The sequence below is a fragment of the Ictalurus punctatus genome, chromosome 29, assembly GCF_001660625.3.
Source record: "Ictalurus punctatus breed USDA103 chromosome 29, Coco_2.0, whole genome shotgun sequence".
Taxonomy (NCBI): Eukaryota; Metazoa; Chordata; class Actinopteri; order Siluriformes; family Ictaluridae; genus Ictalurus; species Ictalurus punctatus.
Window position 1 is genome coordinate 11,483,297 of NC_030444.2, and position 17,224 is coordinate 11,500,520.

Below are 17,224 nucleotides of genomic sequence, written 5' to 3' on the forward strand. Positions count from 1 at the left end.
AAAAACAGTGATAGGAGGAAAAACTGAATGTGTGTTGATACCTTGGGAAGGAAGGTTGATACCAGGGAAGGAACTTATGCTCAAATTGGTCAAAGCAGTTCACTAGTGGTGTAAGGTCTAGCTTTATTTGCTCATTTTGAAACATTTCTTTTAAACTTTTTTTTTTAACATTTCTTTTAAACATTTTGAAACATTTCTTTTAAACAGAGATCAATTGAGATGCACAGAAATGTCTATTGAAGCTTCTCAGAGCAATTGCTGCATAATACCCCAAAGCCTCATTTGTATATAGGTCTTCTGAATGGATTATGCTACTAAACTCACAGAGCAACATTCTGCTTGTACTGACAACGTACATTTGTTTTTACAGAACCATTTTACCAGCTTTCCAAACAGGTAACAGGTACATTTCATTCACATGACACGAAAGAAAAAAAGCATGTCTATAGACTGTAATGACTAAAATAGCTGACTACTGAAAGATATATGGTGTTAGCTTGCTAATGCTAGCCATGTTAAAGCCATCTGGAAACCACGGCATGTGGGACTATAGCAAAAGCTCTTTCGGTCTTTGTTGACCTTTGTGCTTTATGTCTGTTCAAGAGTTTCTTTAGTTCTGGTCAGGTATAAATACAGGGGTTAAACCAGTCAGGTGGGCAGTTCAGCAGTTGGAAGCAGCTTGGACAAGTCAAACCAGTCACCATGACCATGGGCAGGGTAAACACTGCAAGAACATTAAACATTTGTTTAATTTCAAATAATTGTTCATTGTTGATCATTGCAATGCTTCTAAGGTAGCATAAACAAATGTGCCCAACTTTCAATTTGCTCAAAGGTTCTTTCTACCAAAAGCATTGATACTCTTCTTGTGAGACTGATTCTGAAACTCCTCACCCAAACAGGTTATCTTCTATGAGGACAGGAACTTCATGGGGCGCTCCTATGAGTGCACCGGTGATTGTTCCGATATGCACTCTTACATGAGCCGCTGCCACTCCTGCAGGGTGGAGAGCGGCTGCTGGATGGTCTACGACCGCACCAACTTCATGGGAAACCAGTATTTCATGAGGAGGGGCGAGTATGCTGACTACATGAACATGTGGGGCTGGGGCAACAACTGCATCAGGTCCTGCCGCATGATCCCCATGGTATTGGATGTAACATACTTTTTAGGATACATATATCCCAATAGGTGTTTTTACCCTAAAAAGACGGTGTTTGTCCTCTTCCCAAACAGCACAGAGGATCCTACAGAATGAGGATCTACGAGAGGGACAACTTCATGGGTCAGATGTATGAGATGTCGGACGACTGCGATTCCTTCATGGATCGTTACCACTGGTCCAACGGCTGCATGTCCTGCCATGTGATGGACGGCCACTGGCTCATGTACGAGCAGCCCCACTACAGAGGCAGGATGTGGTACTTCAGGCCTGGAGAGTACAGGAACTTCAGAGACTACGGTGGCATGAGGTTCATGAGCATGAGGCGCATCATGGACTCCTGGTATTAAAAGCAAACTGTGCTAAATTGACAATAAAGAAATTTCGAATAATCAAAATACAGAAAAGCGTTTGTGTTTTCCCTCCATAACGATCTCACCGTATCTCCATAAAGACGTTTTTAAGAAAACATTTTGGAAACCACTCCATTTGACAGTATTGAAGCACAATATGTCCTCCCATGACCTCCCAAGATTTGCTGGACTACCATGGATGAAGGTACAGCATTGGTTGGGGTGGTTATCTTGCACTAATATCTTAATAGACTTTATATTAAAATTGTAACACCTCAAATAAAGCCAGTCCCATTTTTCCTGTAATTTAATTTGTGCTTTATAAAGTTATTCAAAAATAGTACAAAAGTGTTTAATCCAAGGTTCTGACATAAAGCCACACCAACCACACTATGACCTTTCAACTATTTACCTTCAACCACCAAACTCATTTCAGAGCAAAGTTGATTGAATCAAACACATTTTGAGATTTCATTAAAACACATTCAAATCAATACGCAAAAGAATTCAGCAAATTCATCAGAAAACAGCAAAGTATTGCAATGCATAACCAGCCATTGTTAAATTCTCATTCGACTAAGTCATTTTGAGACACATTTATCAAAAAAAAAAAAGATGCATCTGACCCTGCTTGGGTGTTTACTCCAAGTTTTAATTCTCAAGCACATGTTTTAAAGCAGCAATGTGTTTTGGCCACCCTGCCCAGATCTGACTCATAATTACTCAATTACTTTACAGACAACATTTGGTTCATTAATTGCTGATCATTTGCAGGGTCATTTCTTCTACCAAAAGGTATGACTGTATACTCAAAGCTGATGTTCCAAAAAGCAAAGATCTCTGATGTTCACTGGATTAATGGAATGTATCGATTTTCAACAATCCACCTTAGTAGCATATGCAGAGGTTCCTGTTTTATCCATGGAACCCTCCAAGTGAAGAAAAGCAATACAATCTCACTTAGTGATTATTTTAAGGCAATTTTTGAATCATTTTAACAATTTGTCAAACCTAGTAATTTGAAAGATACTCAGCGAAATCTTCTGGTATGATATGAATAGTGGAAAACGTTTGCCAAACATCCACAATGCAACACCAGGATGATGAGCTTCATTATATTTTTTTACTTGCATAGTTAATGTCTTCCGCCCAGAGTACAAATATGAAAAAGGTATTGGAGAGTACATTCGTAGTCTCGTCAGAGTAAGACCATTTCAGTAGTTGTGAGTAACAAACTCTGCTGTAAAATACCCTAGATTAATTAGAATGAACCAGAATTAATTAATATTAATAATTAACTAGAATAGGACCATAATAGCAGGTGACAGTGGCTTAACACATTGAGCTTTCTCTCTCAATGTACAGGTTTTCTGTGGTTGATGCTGAGGTGTATAGTGAGATAAATAAGGTCAAATTTCAGGGCTCCTCAGTGTTACATAAAACATAAAATTACATACAGTATCTCACAAAAGTGAGTACACCCCTGACATTTTTGTAAATATTTGATGATATCTTTTCATGTGACAACACTGAAGAAATGACACTTTGCTACAATGTAAAGTAGTGAGTGTACAGCTTGTGTAACAGTGTAAATTTGCTGTCCCCTCAAAATAACTCAACACACAGCCATTAATGTCTAAACCGCTGGAAACAAAAGTGAGTACACCCCTAAGTGATAATGTCCAAATTGGGCCCAATTAGCCATTTTCCCTCCCTGGTGTCATGTGACTTGTTAGTGTTACAAGGTCTCAGGTGTGAATGGGGAGCAGGTGTGTTAAATTTGGTGTCATCACTCTCACACTCCCTCATACTGGTCACTGTAAGATCAACATGGCACCTCATGGCAAAGAACTCTTCGAGGATCTGAAAAAAAGAATTGTTGCTCTACATAAAGATGGCCTAGGCTGTAAGAAGATTGCCAAGACTCTGACACTGAGCTGCAGCACGGTGGCCAAGACCATACAGTGGTTTAACAGGACAGGTTCCACTCAGAACACGCCTCGCCATGGTCGACCAAAGAAGTTGAGTGCACGTACTCAGCCTCATATCCAGAGGTTGTGTTTGGGAAATAGACGTATGAGTGCTGCCAGCATTGCTGCAGAGGTTGAAGGGGTGGGGGGTCAGCCTCTCAGTGCTGAGACCATATGCCGCACACTGCATCAAATTGGTGTGCATGGCTGTCGTCCCAGAAGAAATTCTCTTCTGAAGATGATGCACAAGAAAGCCCACAAACAGTTTGCTGAAGACAAGCAGACTAAGGACATGGATTACTGGAACCATGTCCTGTGGTCTGATGAGACCAAGATAAAGTTATTTGGTTCAGAAGGTGGGAAGCATGTGTGGCGGCAACCAGGTCAGGAGTACAAAGACAAGTGTGTCTTGCCTACAGTCAAGCATGGTGGTGGGAGTGTCATGGTCTGGGGCTGCATGAGTGCTGCTGGCACTGGGGAGCTACAGTTCATTGAGGGAACCATGAATGCCAACATGTACTGTGACATACTGAAGCAGAACATGTCTCCCTTCGGAGACTGGGCCGCAGGGCACTATTCCAGCATGATAACGACCCCAAACTCACCTCTAAGACGACCACTGCCTTGCTAAAGAAGCTGAGGGTGAAGGTGATGGACTAAACCCTATTGAGCATCTGTGGGGCATCCTCAAACGGAAGGTAGAGGAGCACAAGGTCTCTAACATCCACCAGCTCCGTGATGTTGTCATGGAGGAGTGGAAGAGGACTCCAGTGGCAACCTGTGGAGCTCTGGTGAACTCCATGCCCAAGAGGGTTAAGGCAGTGCTGGAAAATAATGGTGGCCACACAAAATATTGACACTTTGGGCCCAATTTGGACAATTTCACTTAGGGATGTACTCACTTTTGTTGCCAGCGGTTTAGACATTAATGGCTGTGTGTTGAGTTATTTTGAGGGGACAGCAAATTTACACTGTTACACAAGATGTACACTCACTACTTTACACTGTAGCAAAGTGTCATTTCTTCAGTGTTGTCACAGGAAAAGATATCATCAAATATTTACAAAAATGTCAGGGGTGTACTCACTTTTGTGGGATACTGTATATTACGGCATCGCTTCTGGTGTGAAATAACATCTGTTTGAATATTACAGGATTTGACCTGTGTGCCAGTATGTGAAAAAAAAACAGTGATAGGAGGAAAAACTGAGTGTGTGTTGATACCTTGGGGATATTTCTTCACCAGGGAAGGAACTTATGCTCAAATTGGTCAAGGCAGTTCACAAGTGGTGTAAGGTCTAGCTTTATTTGCTCATTTTGAAACATTTCTTTTAATCTGTTACAGAGATCAGTTGAGATGCACAGAAATGTCTATTGAAGCTTCTCAGAGCAATTGCTGCATAATACCCCAAAGCCTCATTTGTATATAGGTCTTCTGAATGGATTATGCTACTAAACTCACAGAGCAACATTCTGCTTGTACTGACAACGTACATTTGTTTTTACAGAACCATTTTACCAGCTTTCCAAACAGGTAACAGGTACATTTCATTCACATGACACGAAAGAAAAAAAGCATGTCTATAGACTGTAATGACTAAAATAGCTGACTACTGAAAGATATATGGTGTTAGCTTGCTAATGCTAGCCATGTTAAAGCCATCTGGAAACCACGGCATGTGGGACTATAGCAAAAGCTCTTTCGGTCTTTGTTGACCTTTGTGCTTTATGTCTGTTCAAGAGTTTCTTTAGTTCTGGTCAGGTATAAATACAGGGGTTAAACCAGTCAGGTGGGCAGTTCAGCAGTTGGAAGCAGCTTGGACAAGTCAAACCAGTCACCATGACCATGGGCAGGGTAAACACTGCAAGAACATTAAACATTTGTTTAATTTCAAATAATTGTTCATTGTTGATCATTGCAATGCTTCTAAGGTAGCATAAACAAATGTGCCCAACTTTCAATTTGCTCAAAGGTTCTTTCTACCAAAAGCATTGATACTCTTCTTGTGAGACTGATTCTGAAACTCCTCACCCAAACAGGTTATCTTCTATGAGGACAGGAACTTCATGGGGCGCTCCTATGAGTGCACCGGTGATTGTTCCGATATGCACTCTTACATGAGCCGCTGCCACTCCTGCAGGGTGGAGAGCGGCTGCTGGATGGTCTACGACCGCACCAACTTCATGGGAAACCAATATTTCATGAGGAGGGGCGAGTATGCTGACTACATGAACATGTGGGGCTGGGGCAACAACTGCATCAGGTCCTGCCGCATGATCCCCATGGTATTGGATGTAACATACTTTTTAGGATACATATATCCCAATAGGTGTTTTTACCCTAAAAAGACGGTGTTTGTCCTCTTCCCAAACAGCACAGAGGATCCTACAGAATGAGGATCTACGAGAGGGACAACTTCATGGGTCAGATGTATGAGATGTCGGACGACTGCGATTCCTTCATGGATCGTTACCACTGGTCCAACGGCTGCATGTCCTGCCATGTGATGGACGGCCACTGGCTCATGTACGAGCAGCCCCACTACAGAGGCAGGATGTGGTACTTCAGGCCTGGAGAGTACAGGAACTTCAGAGACTACGGTGGCATGAGGTTCATGAGCATGAGGCGCATCATGGACTCCTGGTATTAAAAGCAAACTGTGCTAAATTGACAATAAAGAAATTTCGAATAATCAAAATACAGAAAAGCGTTTGTGTTTTCCCTCCATAACGATCTCACCGTATCTCCATAAAGACGTTTTTAAGAAAACATTTTGGAAACCACTCCATTTGACAGTATTGAAGCACAATATGTCCTCCCATGACCTCCCAAGATTTGCTGGACTACCATGGATGAAGGTACAGCATTGGTTGGGGTGGTTATCTTGCACTAATATCTTAATAGACTTTATATTAAAATTGTAACACCTCAAATAAAGCCAGTCCCATTTTTCCTGTAATTTAATTTGTGCTTTATAAAGTTATTCAAAAATAGTACAAAAGTGTTTAATCCAAGGTTCTGACATAAAGCCACACCAACCACACTATGACCTTTCAACTATTTACCTTCAACCACCAAACTCATTTCAGAGCAAAGTTGATTGAATCAAACACATTTTGAGATTTCATTAAAACACATTCAAATCAATACGCAAAAGAATTCAGCAAATTCATCAGAAAACAGCAAAGTATTGCAATGCATAACCAGCCATTGTTAAATTCTCATTCGACTAAGTCATTTTGAGACACATTTATCAAAAAAAAAAAAGATGCATCTGACCCTGCTTGGGTGTTTACTCCAAGTTTTAATTCTCAAGCACATGTTTTAAAGCAGCAATGTGTTTTGGCCACCCTGCCCAGATCTGACTCATAATTACTCAATTACTTTACAGACAACATTTGGTTCATTAATTGCTGATCATTTGCAGGGTCATTTCTTCTACCAAAAGGTATGACTGTATACTCAAAGCTGATGTTCCAAAAAGCAAAGATCTCTGATGTTCACTGGATTAATGGAATGTATCGATTTTCAACAATCCACCTTAGTAGCATATGCAGAGGTTCCTGTTTTATCCATGGAACCCTCCAAGTGAAGAAAAGCAATACAATCTCACTTAGTGATTATTTTAAGGCAATTTTTGAATCATTTTAACAATTTGTCAAACCTAGTAATTTGAAAGATACTCAGCGAAATCTTCTGGTATGATATGAATAGTGGAAAACGTTTGCCAAACATCCACAATGCAACACCAGGATGATGAGCTTCATTATATTTTTTTACTTGCATAGTTAATGTCTTCCGCCCAGAGTACAAATATGAAAAAGGTATTGGAGAGTACATTCGTAGTCTCGTCAGAGTAAGACCATTTCAGTAGTTGTGAGTAACAAACTCTGCTGTAAAATACCCTAGATTAATTAGAATGAACCAGAATTAATTAATATTAATAATTAACTAGAATAGGACCGTAATAGCAGGTGACAGTGGCTTAACACATTGAGCTTTCTCTCTCAATGTACAGGTTTTCTGTGGTTGATGCTGAGGTGTATAGTGAGATAAATAAGGTCAAATTTCAGGGCTCCTCAGTGTTACATAAAACATAAAATTACATACAGTATCTCACAAAAGTGAGTACACCCCTGACATTTTTGTAAATATTTGATGATATCTTTTCATGTGACAACACTGAAGAAATGACACTTTGCTACAATGTAAAGTAGTGAGTGTACAGCTTGTGTAACAGTGTAAATTTGCTGTCCCCTCAAAATAACTCAACACACAGCCATTAATGTCTAAACCGCTGGAAACAAAAGTGAGTACACCCCTAAGTGATAATGTCCAAATTGGGCCCAATTAGCCATTTTCCCTCCCTGGTGTCATGTGACTTGTTAGTGTTACAAGGTCTCAGGTGTGAATGGGGAGCAGGTGTGTTAAATTTGGTGTCATCACTCTCACACTCCCTCATACTGGTCACTGTAAGATCAACATGGCACCTCATGGCAAAGAACTCTTCGAGGATCTGAAAAAAAGAATTGTTGCTCTACATAAAGATGGCCTAGGCTGTAAGAAGATTGCCAAGACTCTGACACTGAGCTGCAGCACGGTGGCCAAGACCATACAGTGGTTTAACAGGACAGGTTCCACTCAGAACACGCCTCGCCATGGTCGACCAAAGAAGTTGAGTGCACGTACTCAGCCTCATATCCAGAGGTTGTGTTTGGGAAATAGACGTATGAGTGCTGCCAGCATTGCTGCAGAGGTTGAAGGGGTGGGGGGTCAGCCTCTCAGTGCTGAGACCATATGCCGCACACTGCATCAAATTGGTGTGCATGGCTGTCGTCCCAGAAGAAATTCTCTTCTGAAGATGATGCACAAGAAAGCCCACAAACAGTTTGCTGAAGACAAGCAGACTAAGGACATGGATTACTGGAACCATGTCCTGTGGTCTGATGAGACCAAGATAAAGTTATTTGGTTCAGAAGGTGGGAAGCATGTGTGGCGGCAACCAGGTCAGGAGTACAAAGACAAGTGTGTCTTGCCTACAGTCAAGCATGGTGGTGGGAGTGTCATGGTCTGGGGCTGCATGAGTGCTGCTGGCACTGGGGAGCTACAGTTCATTGAGGGAACCATGAATGCCAACATGTACTGTGACATACTGAAGCAGAACATGTCTCCCTTCGGAGACTGGGCCGCAGGGCACTATTCCAGCATGATAACGACCCCAAACTCACCTCTAAGACGACCACTGCCTTGCTAAAGAAGCTGAGGGTGAAGGTGATGGACTAAACCCTATTGAGCATCTGTGGGGCATCCTCAAATGGAAGGTAGAGGAGCACAAGGTCTCTAACATCCACCAGCTCCGTGATGTTGTCATGGAGGAGAGGAAGAGGACTCCAGTGGCAACCTGTGGAGCTCTGGTGAACTCCATGCCCAAGAGGGTTAAGGCAGTGCTGGAAAATAATGGTGGCCACACAAAATATTGACACTTTGGGCCCAATTTGGACAATTTCACTTAGGGATGTACTCACTTTTGTTGCCAGCGGTTTAGACATTAATGGCTGTGTGTTGAGTTATTTTGAGGGGACAGCAAATTTACACTGTTACACAAGATGTACACTCACTACTTTACACTGTAGCAAAGTGTCATTTCTTCAGTGTTGTCACAGGAAAAGATATCATCAAATATTTACAAAAATGTCAGGGGTGTACTCACTTTTGTGGGATACTGTATATTACGGCATCGCTTCTGGTGTGAAATAACATCTGTTTGAATATTACAGGATTTGACCTGTGTGCCAGTATGTGAAAAAAAAACAGTGATAGGAGGAAAAACTGAGTGTGTGTTGATACCTTGGGGATATTTCTTCACCAGGGAAGGAACTTATGCTCAAATTGGTCAAGGCAGTTCACAAGTGGTGTAAGGTCTAGCTTTATTTGCTCATTTTGAAACATTTCTTTTAATCTGTTACAGAGATCAGTTGAGATGCACAGAAATGTCTATTGAAGCTTCTCAGAGCAATTGCTGCATAATACCCCAAAGCCTCATTTGTATATAGGTCTTCTGAATGGATTATGCTACTAAACTCACAGAGCAACATTCTGCTTGTACTGACAACGTACATTTGTTTTTACAGAACCATTTTACCAGCTTTCCAAACAGGTAACAGGTACATTTCATTCACATGACACAAAAGAAAAAAAGCATGTCTATAGACTGTAATGACTAAAATAGCTGACTACTGAAAGATATATGGTGTTAGCTTGCTAATGCTAGCCATGTTAAAGCCATCTGGAAACCACGGCATGTGCGACTATAGCAAAAGCTCTTTTGGTCTTTGTTGACCTTTGTGCTTTATGTCTGTTCAAGAGTTTCTTTAGTTCTGGTCAGGTATAAATACAGGGGTTAAACCAGTCAGGTGGGCAGTTCAGCAGTTGGAAGCAGCTTGGACAAGTCAAACCAGTCACCATGACCATGGGCAGGGTAAACACTGCAAGAACATTAAACATTTGTTTAATTTCAAATAATTGCTCATTGTTGATCATTGCAATGCTACTAAGGTAGCATAAACAAATGTGCCCAACTTTCAATTTGCTCAAAGGTTCTTTCTACCAAAAGCATTGATACTCTTCTTGTGAGACTGATTCTGAAACTCCTCACCCAAACAGGTTATCTTCTATGAGGACAGGAACTTCATGGGGCGCTCCTATGAGTGCACCGGTGATTGTTCCGATATGCACTCTTACATGAGCCGCTGCCACTCCTGCAGGGTGGAGAGCGGCTGCTGGATGGTCTACGACCGCACCAACTTCATGGGAAACCAGTATTTCATGAGGAGGGGCGAGTACGCTGACTACATGAACATGTGGGGCTGGGGAAACAACTGCATCAGGTCCTGCCGCATGATCCCCATGGTATGCTATTGGATGTAACATACTTTTTAGGATACATATATCCCAATAGGTGTTTTTACCCTAAAAAGACGGTGTTTGTCCTCTTCCCAAACAGTACAGAGGATCCTACAGAATGAGGATCTATGAGAGGGACAACTTCATGGGTCAGATGTATGAGATGTCGGACGACTGCGATTCCTTCATGGATCGTTACCACTGGTCCAACGGCTGCATGTCCTGCCATGTGATGGACGGCCACTGGCTCATGTACGAGCAACCCCACTACAGAGGCAGGATGTGGTACTTCAGGCCTGGAGAGTACAGGAACTTCAGAGACTACGGTGGCATGAGGTTCATGAGCATGAGGCGCATCATGGACTCCTGGTATTAAAAGCAAACTGTGCTAAATTGACAATAAAGAAATTTCGAATAATCAAAATACAGAAAAGCGTTTGTGTTTTCCCTCCATAACGATCTCACCGTATCTCCATAAAGACGTTTTTAAGAAAACATTTTAGAAACCACTCCATTTGACAGTAATGAAGCACAATATGTCCTCCCATGACCTCCCAAGATTTGCTGGACTACCATGGATGAAGGTACAGGATTGGTTGGGGTGGTTATCTTGCACTAATATCTTAATAGACTTTATATTAAAATTGTAACACCTCAAATAAAGCCAGTCCCATTTTTCCTGTAATTTAATTTGTGCTTTATAAAGTTATTCAAAAATAGTACAAAAGTGTTTAATCCAAGGTTATGACATAAAGCCACACCAACCACACTATGACCTTTCAACTATTTACCTTCAACCACCAAACTCATTTCAGAGCAAAGTTGATTGAATCAAACACATTTTGAGATTTCATTAAAACACATTCAAATCAATACGCAAAAGAGTTCAGCAAATTCATCAGAAAACAGCAAAGTATTGCAATGCATAACCAGCCATTGTTAAATTCTCATTCGACTAAGTCATTTTGAGACACATTTATTAAAAAAAAAAGATGCATCTGACCCTGCTTGGGTGTTTACTCCAAGTTTTAATTCTCAAGCACATGTTTTAAAGCAGCAATGTGTTTTGGCCACCCTGCCCAGATCTGACTCATAATTACTCAATTACTTTACAGACAACATTGGGTTCATTAATTGCTGATCATTTGCAGGGTCATTTCTTCTACCAAAAGGTATGACTGTATACTCAAAGCTGATGTTCCAAAAAGCAAAGATCTCTGATGTTCACTGGATTAATGGAATGTATCGATTTTCAACAATCCACCTTAGTGGCATATGCAGAGGTTCCTGTTTTATCCATGGAACCCTCCAAGTGAAGAAAAGCAATACAATCTCACTTAGTGATTATGTTAAGGCAATTTTTGAATCATTTTAACAATTTGTCAAACCTATTAATTTGAAAGATACTCGGCGAAATCTTCTGGTATGATATGAATAGTGGAAAACGTTTGCCAAACATCCACAATGCAACACCAGGATGATGAGCTTCATTATATTTTTTTACTTGCATAGTTAATGTCTTCCGCCCAGAGTACAAATATGAAAAAGGTATTGGAGAGTACATTCGTAGTCTCGTCAGAGTAAGACCATTTCAGTAGTTGTGAGTAACAAACTCTGCTGTAAAATACCCTAGATTAATTAGAATGAACCAGAATTAATTAATATTAATAATTAACTAGAATAGGACCATAATAGCAGGTGACAGTGGCTTAACACATTGAGCTTTCTCTCTCAATGTACAGGTTTTCTGTGGTTGATGCTGAGGTGTATAGTGAGATAAATAAGGTCAAATTTCAGGGCTCCTCAGTGTTACATAAAACATAAAATTACATTCAGTATCCCACAAAAGTGAGTACACCCCTGACATTTTTGTAAATATTTGATGATATCTTTTCATGTGACGACACTGAAGAAATGACACTTTGCTACAATGTAAAGTAGTGAGTGTACAGCTTGTGTAACAGTGTAAATTTGCTGTCCCCTCAAAATAACTCAACACACAGCCATTAATGTCTAAACCGCTGGCAACAAAAGTGAGTACACCCCTAAGTGAAAATGTCCAAATTGGGCCCAATTAGCCATTTTCCCTCCCCGGTGTCATGTGACTTGTTAGTGTTACAAGGTCTCAGGTGTGGACAAGGTGCAGGTGTGTTAAATTTGGTGTCATCGCTCTCACACTCCCTCATACTGGTCACTGGAAGTTCAACATGGCACCTCATGGCAAAGACCTCTCTGAGGATCTGAAAAAAAGAATTGTTGCTCTACATAAAGATGGCCTAGGCTATAAGAAGATTGCCAAGACCCTGACACTGAGCTGCAGCACGGTGGCCAAGACCATACAGCGGTTTAACAGGACAGGTTCCACTCAGAACACGCCTCGCCATGGTCGACCAAAGAAGCTGAGTGCACGTACTCAGCCTCATATCCAGAGGTTGTGTTTGGGAAATAGACGTATGAGTGCTGCCAGCACTGCTGCAGAGGTTGAAGGGGTGGGGGGTCAGCCTCTCAGTGCTGAGACCATATGCCGCACACTGCATCAAATTGGTGTGCATGGCTGTCGTCCCAGAAGAAATTCTCTTCTAAAGATGATGCACAAGAAAGCCCGCAAACAGTTTGCTGAAGACAAGCAGACTAAGGACATGGATTACTGGAACCATGTCCTGTGGTCTGATGAGACCAAGATAAACTTATTTGGTTCAGATGGTGGGAAGCATGTGTGGCGGCAACCAGGTGAAGAGTACAAAGACGAGTGTGTCTTGCCTTCAGTCAAGCATGGTGGTGGGAGTGTCATGGTCTGGGGCTGCATGAGTGCTGCTGGCACTGGGGAGCTACAGTTCATTGAGGGAACCTTGAATGCCAACATGTACTGTGACATACTGAAGCAAAACATGTCTCCCTTCGGAGACTGGGCCGCAGGGCACTATTCCAGCATGATAACGACCCCAAACTCACCTCTAAGACGACCACTGCCTTGCTAAAGAAGCTGAGGGTGAAGGTGATGGACTAAACCCTATTGAGCATCTGTGGGGCATCCTCAAATGGAAGGTAGAGGAGCACAAGGTCTCTAACATCCACCAGCTCCGTGATGTTGTCATGGAGGAGTGGAAGAGGACTCCAGTGGCAACCTGTGGAGCTCTGGTGAACTCCATGCCCAAGAGGGTTAAGGCAGTGCTGGAAAATAATGGTGGCCACACAAAATATTGACACTTTGGGCCCAATTTGGACATTTTCACTTAGGGGTGTACTCACTTTTGTTGCCAGCGGTTTAGACATTAATTGCTGTGTGTTGAGTTATTTTGAGGGGACAGCAAATTTACACTGTTACACAAGCTGTACACTCACTACTTTACATTGTAGCAAAGTGTCATTTCTTCAGTGTCGTCACATGGAAAGATATCATCAAATATTTACAAAAATGTCAGGGGTGTACTCACTTTTGTGGGATACTGTATATTACGGCATCGCTTCTGGCGTGTAATAACATCTGTGTTTGAATATTACAGGATTTGACCTGTGTGCCAGTATGTGGAAAAAAAGAAGAAGAAAAAAACAGTGATAGGAGGAAAAACTGAATGTGTGTTGATACCTTGGGAAGGAAGGTTGATACCAGGGAAGGAACTTATGCTCAAATTGGTCAAAGCAGTTCACTAGTGGTGTAAGGTCTAGCTTTATTTGCTCATTTTGAAACATTTCTTTTAAACTTTTTTTTTTAACATTTCTTTTAAACATTTTGAAACATTTCTTTTAAACAGAGATCAGTTGAGATGCACAGAAATGTCTATTGAAGCTTCTCAGAGCAATTGCTGCATAATACCCCAAAGCCTCATTTGTATATAGGTCTTCTGAATGGATTATGCTACTAAACTCACAGAGCAACATTCTTCTTGTACTGACAACGTACATTTGTTTTTACAGAACCATTTTACCAGCTTTCCAAACAGGTAACAGGTACATTTCATTCACATGACACAAAAGAAAAAAAGCATGTCTATGGACTGTAATGACTAAAATAGCTGACTACTGAAAGATATATGGTGTTAGCTTGCTAATGCTAGCCATGTTAAAGCCATCTGGAAACCACGGCATGTGGGACTATAGCAAAAGCTCTTTCGGTCTTTGTTGACCTTTGTGCTTTATGTCTGGTCAAGAGTTTCTTTAGTTCTGGTCAGGTATAAATACAGGGGTTAAACCAGTCAGGTGGGCAGTTCAGCAGTTGGAAGCAGCTTGGACAAGTCAAACCAGTCACTATGACCATGGGCAGGGTAAACACTGCAAGAACATTAAACATTTGTTTAATTTCAAATAATTGCTCATTGTTGATCTTTGCAATGCTTCTAAGGTAGCATAAACAAATGTGCCCAACTTTCAATTTGCTCAAAGGTTCTTTCTACCAAAAGCATTGATACTCTTCTTGTGAGACTGATTCTGAAACTCCTCACCCAAACAGGTTATCTTCTATGAGGACAGGAACTTCATGGGGCGCTCCTATGAGTGCACCGGTGATTGTTCCGATATGCACTCTTACATGAGCCGCTGCCACTCCTGCAGGGTGGAGAGCGGCTGCTGGATGGTCTACGACCGCACCAACTTCATGGGAAACCAGTATTTCATGAGGAGGGGCGAGTACGCTGACTACATGAACATGTGGGGCTGGGGAAACAACTGCATCAGGTCCTGCCGCATGATCCCCATGGTATGCTATTGGATGTAACATACTTTTTAGGATACATATATCCCAATAGGTGTTTTACCCTAAAAAGACGGTGTTTGTCCTCTTCCCAAACAGTACAGAGGATCCTACAGAATGAGGATCTATGAGAGGGACAACTTCATGGGTCAGATGTATGAGATGTCGGACGACTGCGATTCCTTCATGGATCGTTACCACTGGTCCAACGGCTGCATGTCCTGCCATGTGATGGACGGCCACTGGCTCATGTACGAGCAACCCCACTACAGAGGCAGGATGTGGTACTTCAGGCCTGGAGAGTACAGGAACTTCAGAGACTACGGTGGCATGAGGTTCATGAGCATGAGGCGCATCATGGACTCCTGGTATTAAAAGCAAACTGTGCTAAATTGACAATAAAGAAATTTCGAATAATCAAAATACAGAAAAGCGTTTGTGTTTTCCCTCCATAACGATCTCACCGTATCTCCATAAAGACGTTTTTAAGAAAACATTTAGGAAACCACTCCATTTGACAGTAATGAAGCATATGTCCTCCCATGACCTCCCAAGATTTGCTGGACTACCATGGATGAAGGTACAGCATTTGTTGGGGTGGTTATCTTGCACTAATATCTTAATAGACTTTATATTAAAATTGTAACACCTCAAATAAAGCCAGTCCCATTTTTCCTGTCATTTAATTTGTGCTTTATAAAGTTATTCAAAAATAGTACAAAAGTGTTTAATCCAAGGTTCTGACATAAAGCCACACCAACCACACTATGACTTTTCAACTATTTACCTTCAACCACCAAACTCATTTCAGAGCAAAGTTGATTGAATCAAACACATTTTGAGATTTCATTAAAACACATTCAAATCAATACGCAAAAGAGTTCAGCAAATTCATCAGAAAACAGCAAAGTATTGCAATGCATAACCAGCCATTGTTAAATTCTCATTCGACTAAGTCATTTTGAGACACATTTATTAAAAAAAAAAAAAAGATGCATCTGACCCTGCTTGGGTGTTTACTCCAAGTTTTAATTCTCAAGCACATGTTTTAAAGCAGCAATGTGTTTTGGCCACCCTGCCCAGATCTGACTCATAATTACTCAATTACTTTACAGACAACATTTGGTTCATTAATTGCTGATCATTTGCAGGGTCATTTCTTCTACCAAAAGGTATGACTGTATACTCAAAGCTGATGTTCCAAAAAGCAAAGATCTCTGATGTTCACTGGATTAATGGAATGTATCGATTTTCAACAATCCACCTTAGTGGCATATGCAGAGGTTCCTGTTTTATCCATGGAACCCTCCAAGTGAAGAAAAGCAATACAATCTCACTTAGTGATTATGTTAAGGCAATTTTTGAATCATTTTAACAATTTGTCAAACCTAGTAATTTGAAAGATACTCGGCGAAATCTTCTGGTATGATATGAATAGTGGAAAACGTTTGCCAAACATCCACAATGCAACACCAGGATGATGAGCTTCATTATATTTTTTTACTTGCATAGTTAATGTCTTCCGCCCAGAGTACAAATATGAAAAAAGGTATTGGAGAGTACATTCGTAGTCTCGTCAGAGTAAGACCATTTCAGTAGTTGTGAGTAACAAACTCTGCTGTAAAATACCCTAGATTAATTAGAATGAACCAGAATTAATTAATATTAATAATTAGCTAGAATAGGACCATAATAGCAGGTGACAGTGGCTTAACACATTGAGCTTTCTCTCTCAATGTACAGGTTTTCTGTGGTTGATGCTGAGGTGTATAGTGAGATAAATAAGGTCAAATTTCAGGGCTCCTCAGTGTTACGTAAAACATAAAATTACATACAGTATCTCACAAAAGTGAGTACACCCCTGACATTTTTGTAAATATTTCATGATATCTTTTCATGTGACAACACTGAAGAAATGACACTTTGCTACAGTGTAAAGTAGTGAGTGTACAGCTTGTGTAACAGTGTAAATTTGCTGTCCCCTCAAAATAACTCAACACACAGCCATTAATGTCTAAACCGCTGGCAACAAAAGTGAGTACACCCCTAAGTGAAAATGTCCAAATTGGGCCCAATTAGCCATTTTCCCTCCCCAGTGTCATGTGACTTGTTAGTGTTACAAGGTCTCAGGTGTGGACAAGGTGCAG

At 41.1% G+C, this 17,224-nt stretch overlaps 4 protein-coding genes across 4 annotated transcripts; all 4 read left to right on the plus strand.

Annotated features, from left to right (window-relative positions):
* The first annotated feature begins 702 nt into the window (after positions 1-702).
* LOC128629398 (gamma-crystallin M2-like) lies at positions 703-1,578 on the plus strand. Its single transcript, XM_053677348.1, has 3 exons — positions 703-717; positions 903-1,148; positions 1,238-1,578. The coding sequence occupies exons 1-3, from the start codon at positions 703-705 to the stop codon at positions 1,511-1,513; spliced, it is 537 nt and encodes a 178-aa protein (XP_053533323.1). The 3' UTR covers positions 1,514-1,578.
* A 3,748-nt stretch (positions 1,579-5,326) lies between these two features.
* LOC128629455 (gamma-crystallin M2-like) lies at positions 5,327-6,202 on the plus strand. Its single transcript, XM_053677632.1, has 3 exons — positions 5,327-5,341; positions 5,527-5,772; positions 5,862-6,202. The coding sequence occupies exons 1-3, from the start codon at positions 5,327-5,329 to the stop codon at positions 6,135-6,137; spliced, it is 537 nt and encodes a 178-aa protein (XP_053533607.1). The 3' UTR covers positions 6,138-6,202.
* A 3,748-nt stretch (positions 6,203-9,950) lies between these two features.
* LOC128629399 (gamma-crystallin M2-like) lies at positions 9,951-10,820 on the plus strand. Its single transcript, XM_053677349.1, has 3 exons — positions 9,951-9,965; positions 10,151-10,396; positions 10,491-10,820. Exons 1-3 carry the CDS (start codon positions 9,951-9,953, stop codon positions 10,764-10,766), a joined length of 537 nt encoding a protein of 178 aa, XP_053533324.1. The 3' UTR covers positions 10,767-10,820.
* Positions 10,821-14,637: 3,817 nt separating this feature from the next.
* On the plus strand, positions 14,638-15,536 carry LOC128629400 (gamma-crystallin M2-like). The gene is made up of 3 exons (XM_053677350.1): positions 14,638-14,652; positions 14,838-15,083; positions 15,177-15,536. The coding sequence occupies exons 1-3, from the start codon at positions 14,638-14,640 to the stop codon at positions 15,450-15,452; spliced, it is 537 nt and encodes a 178-aa protein (XP_053533325.1). The 3' UTR covers positions 15,453-15,536.
* The last annotated feature ends 1,688 nt before the right edge of the window (positions 15,537-17,224 follow it).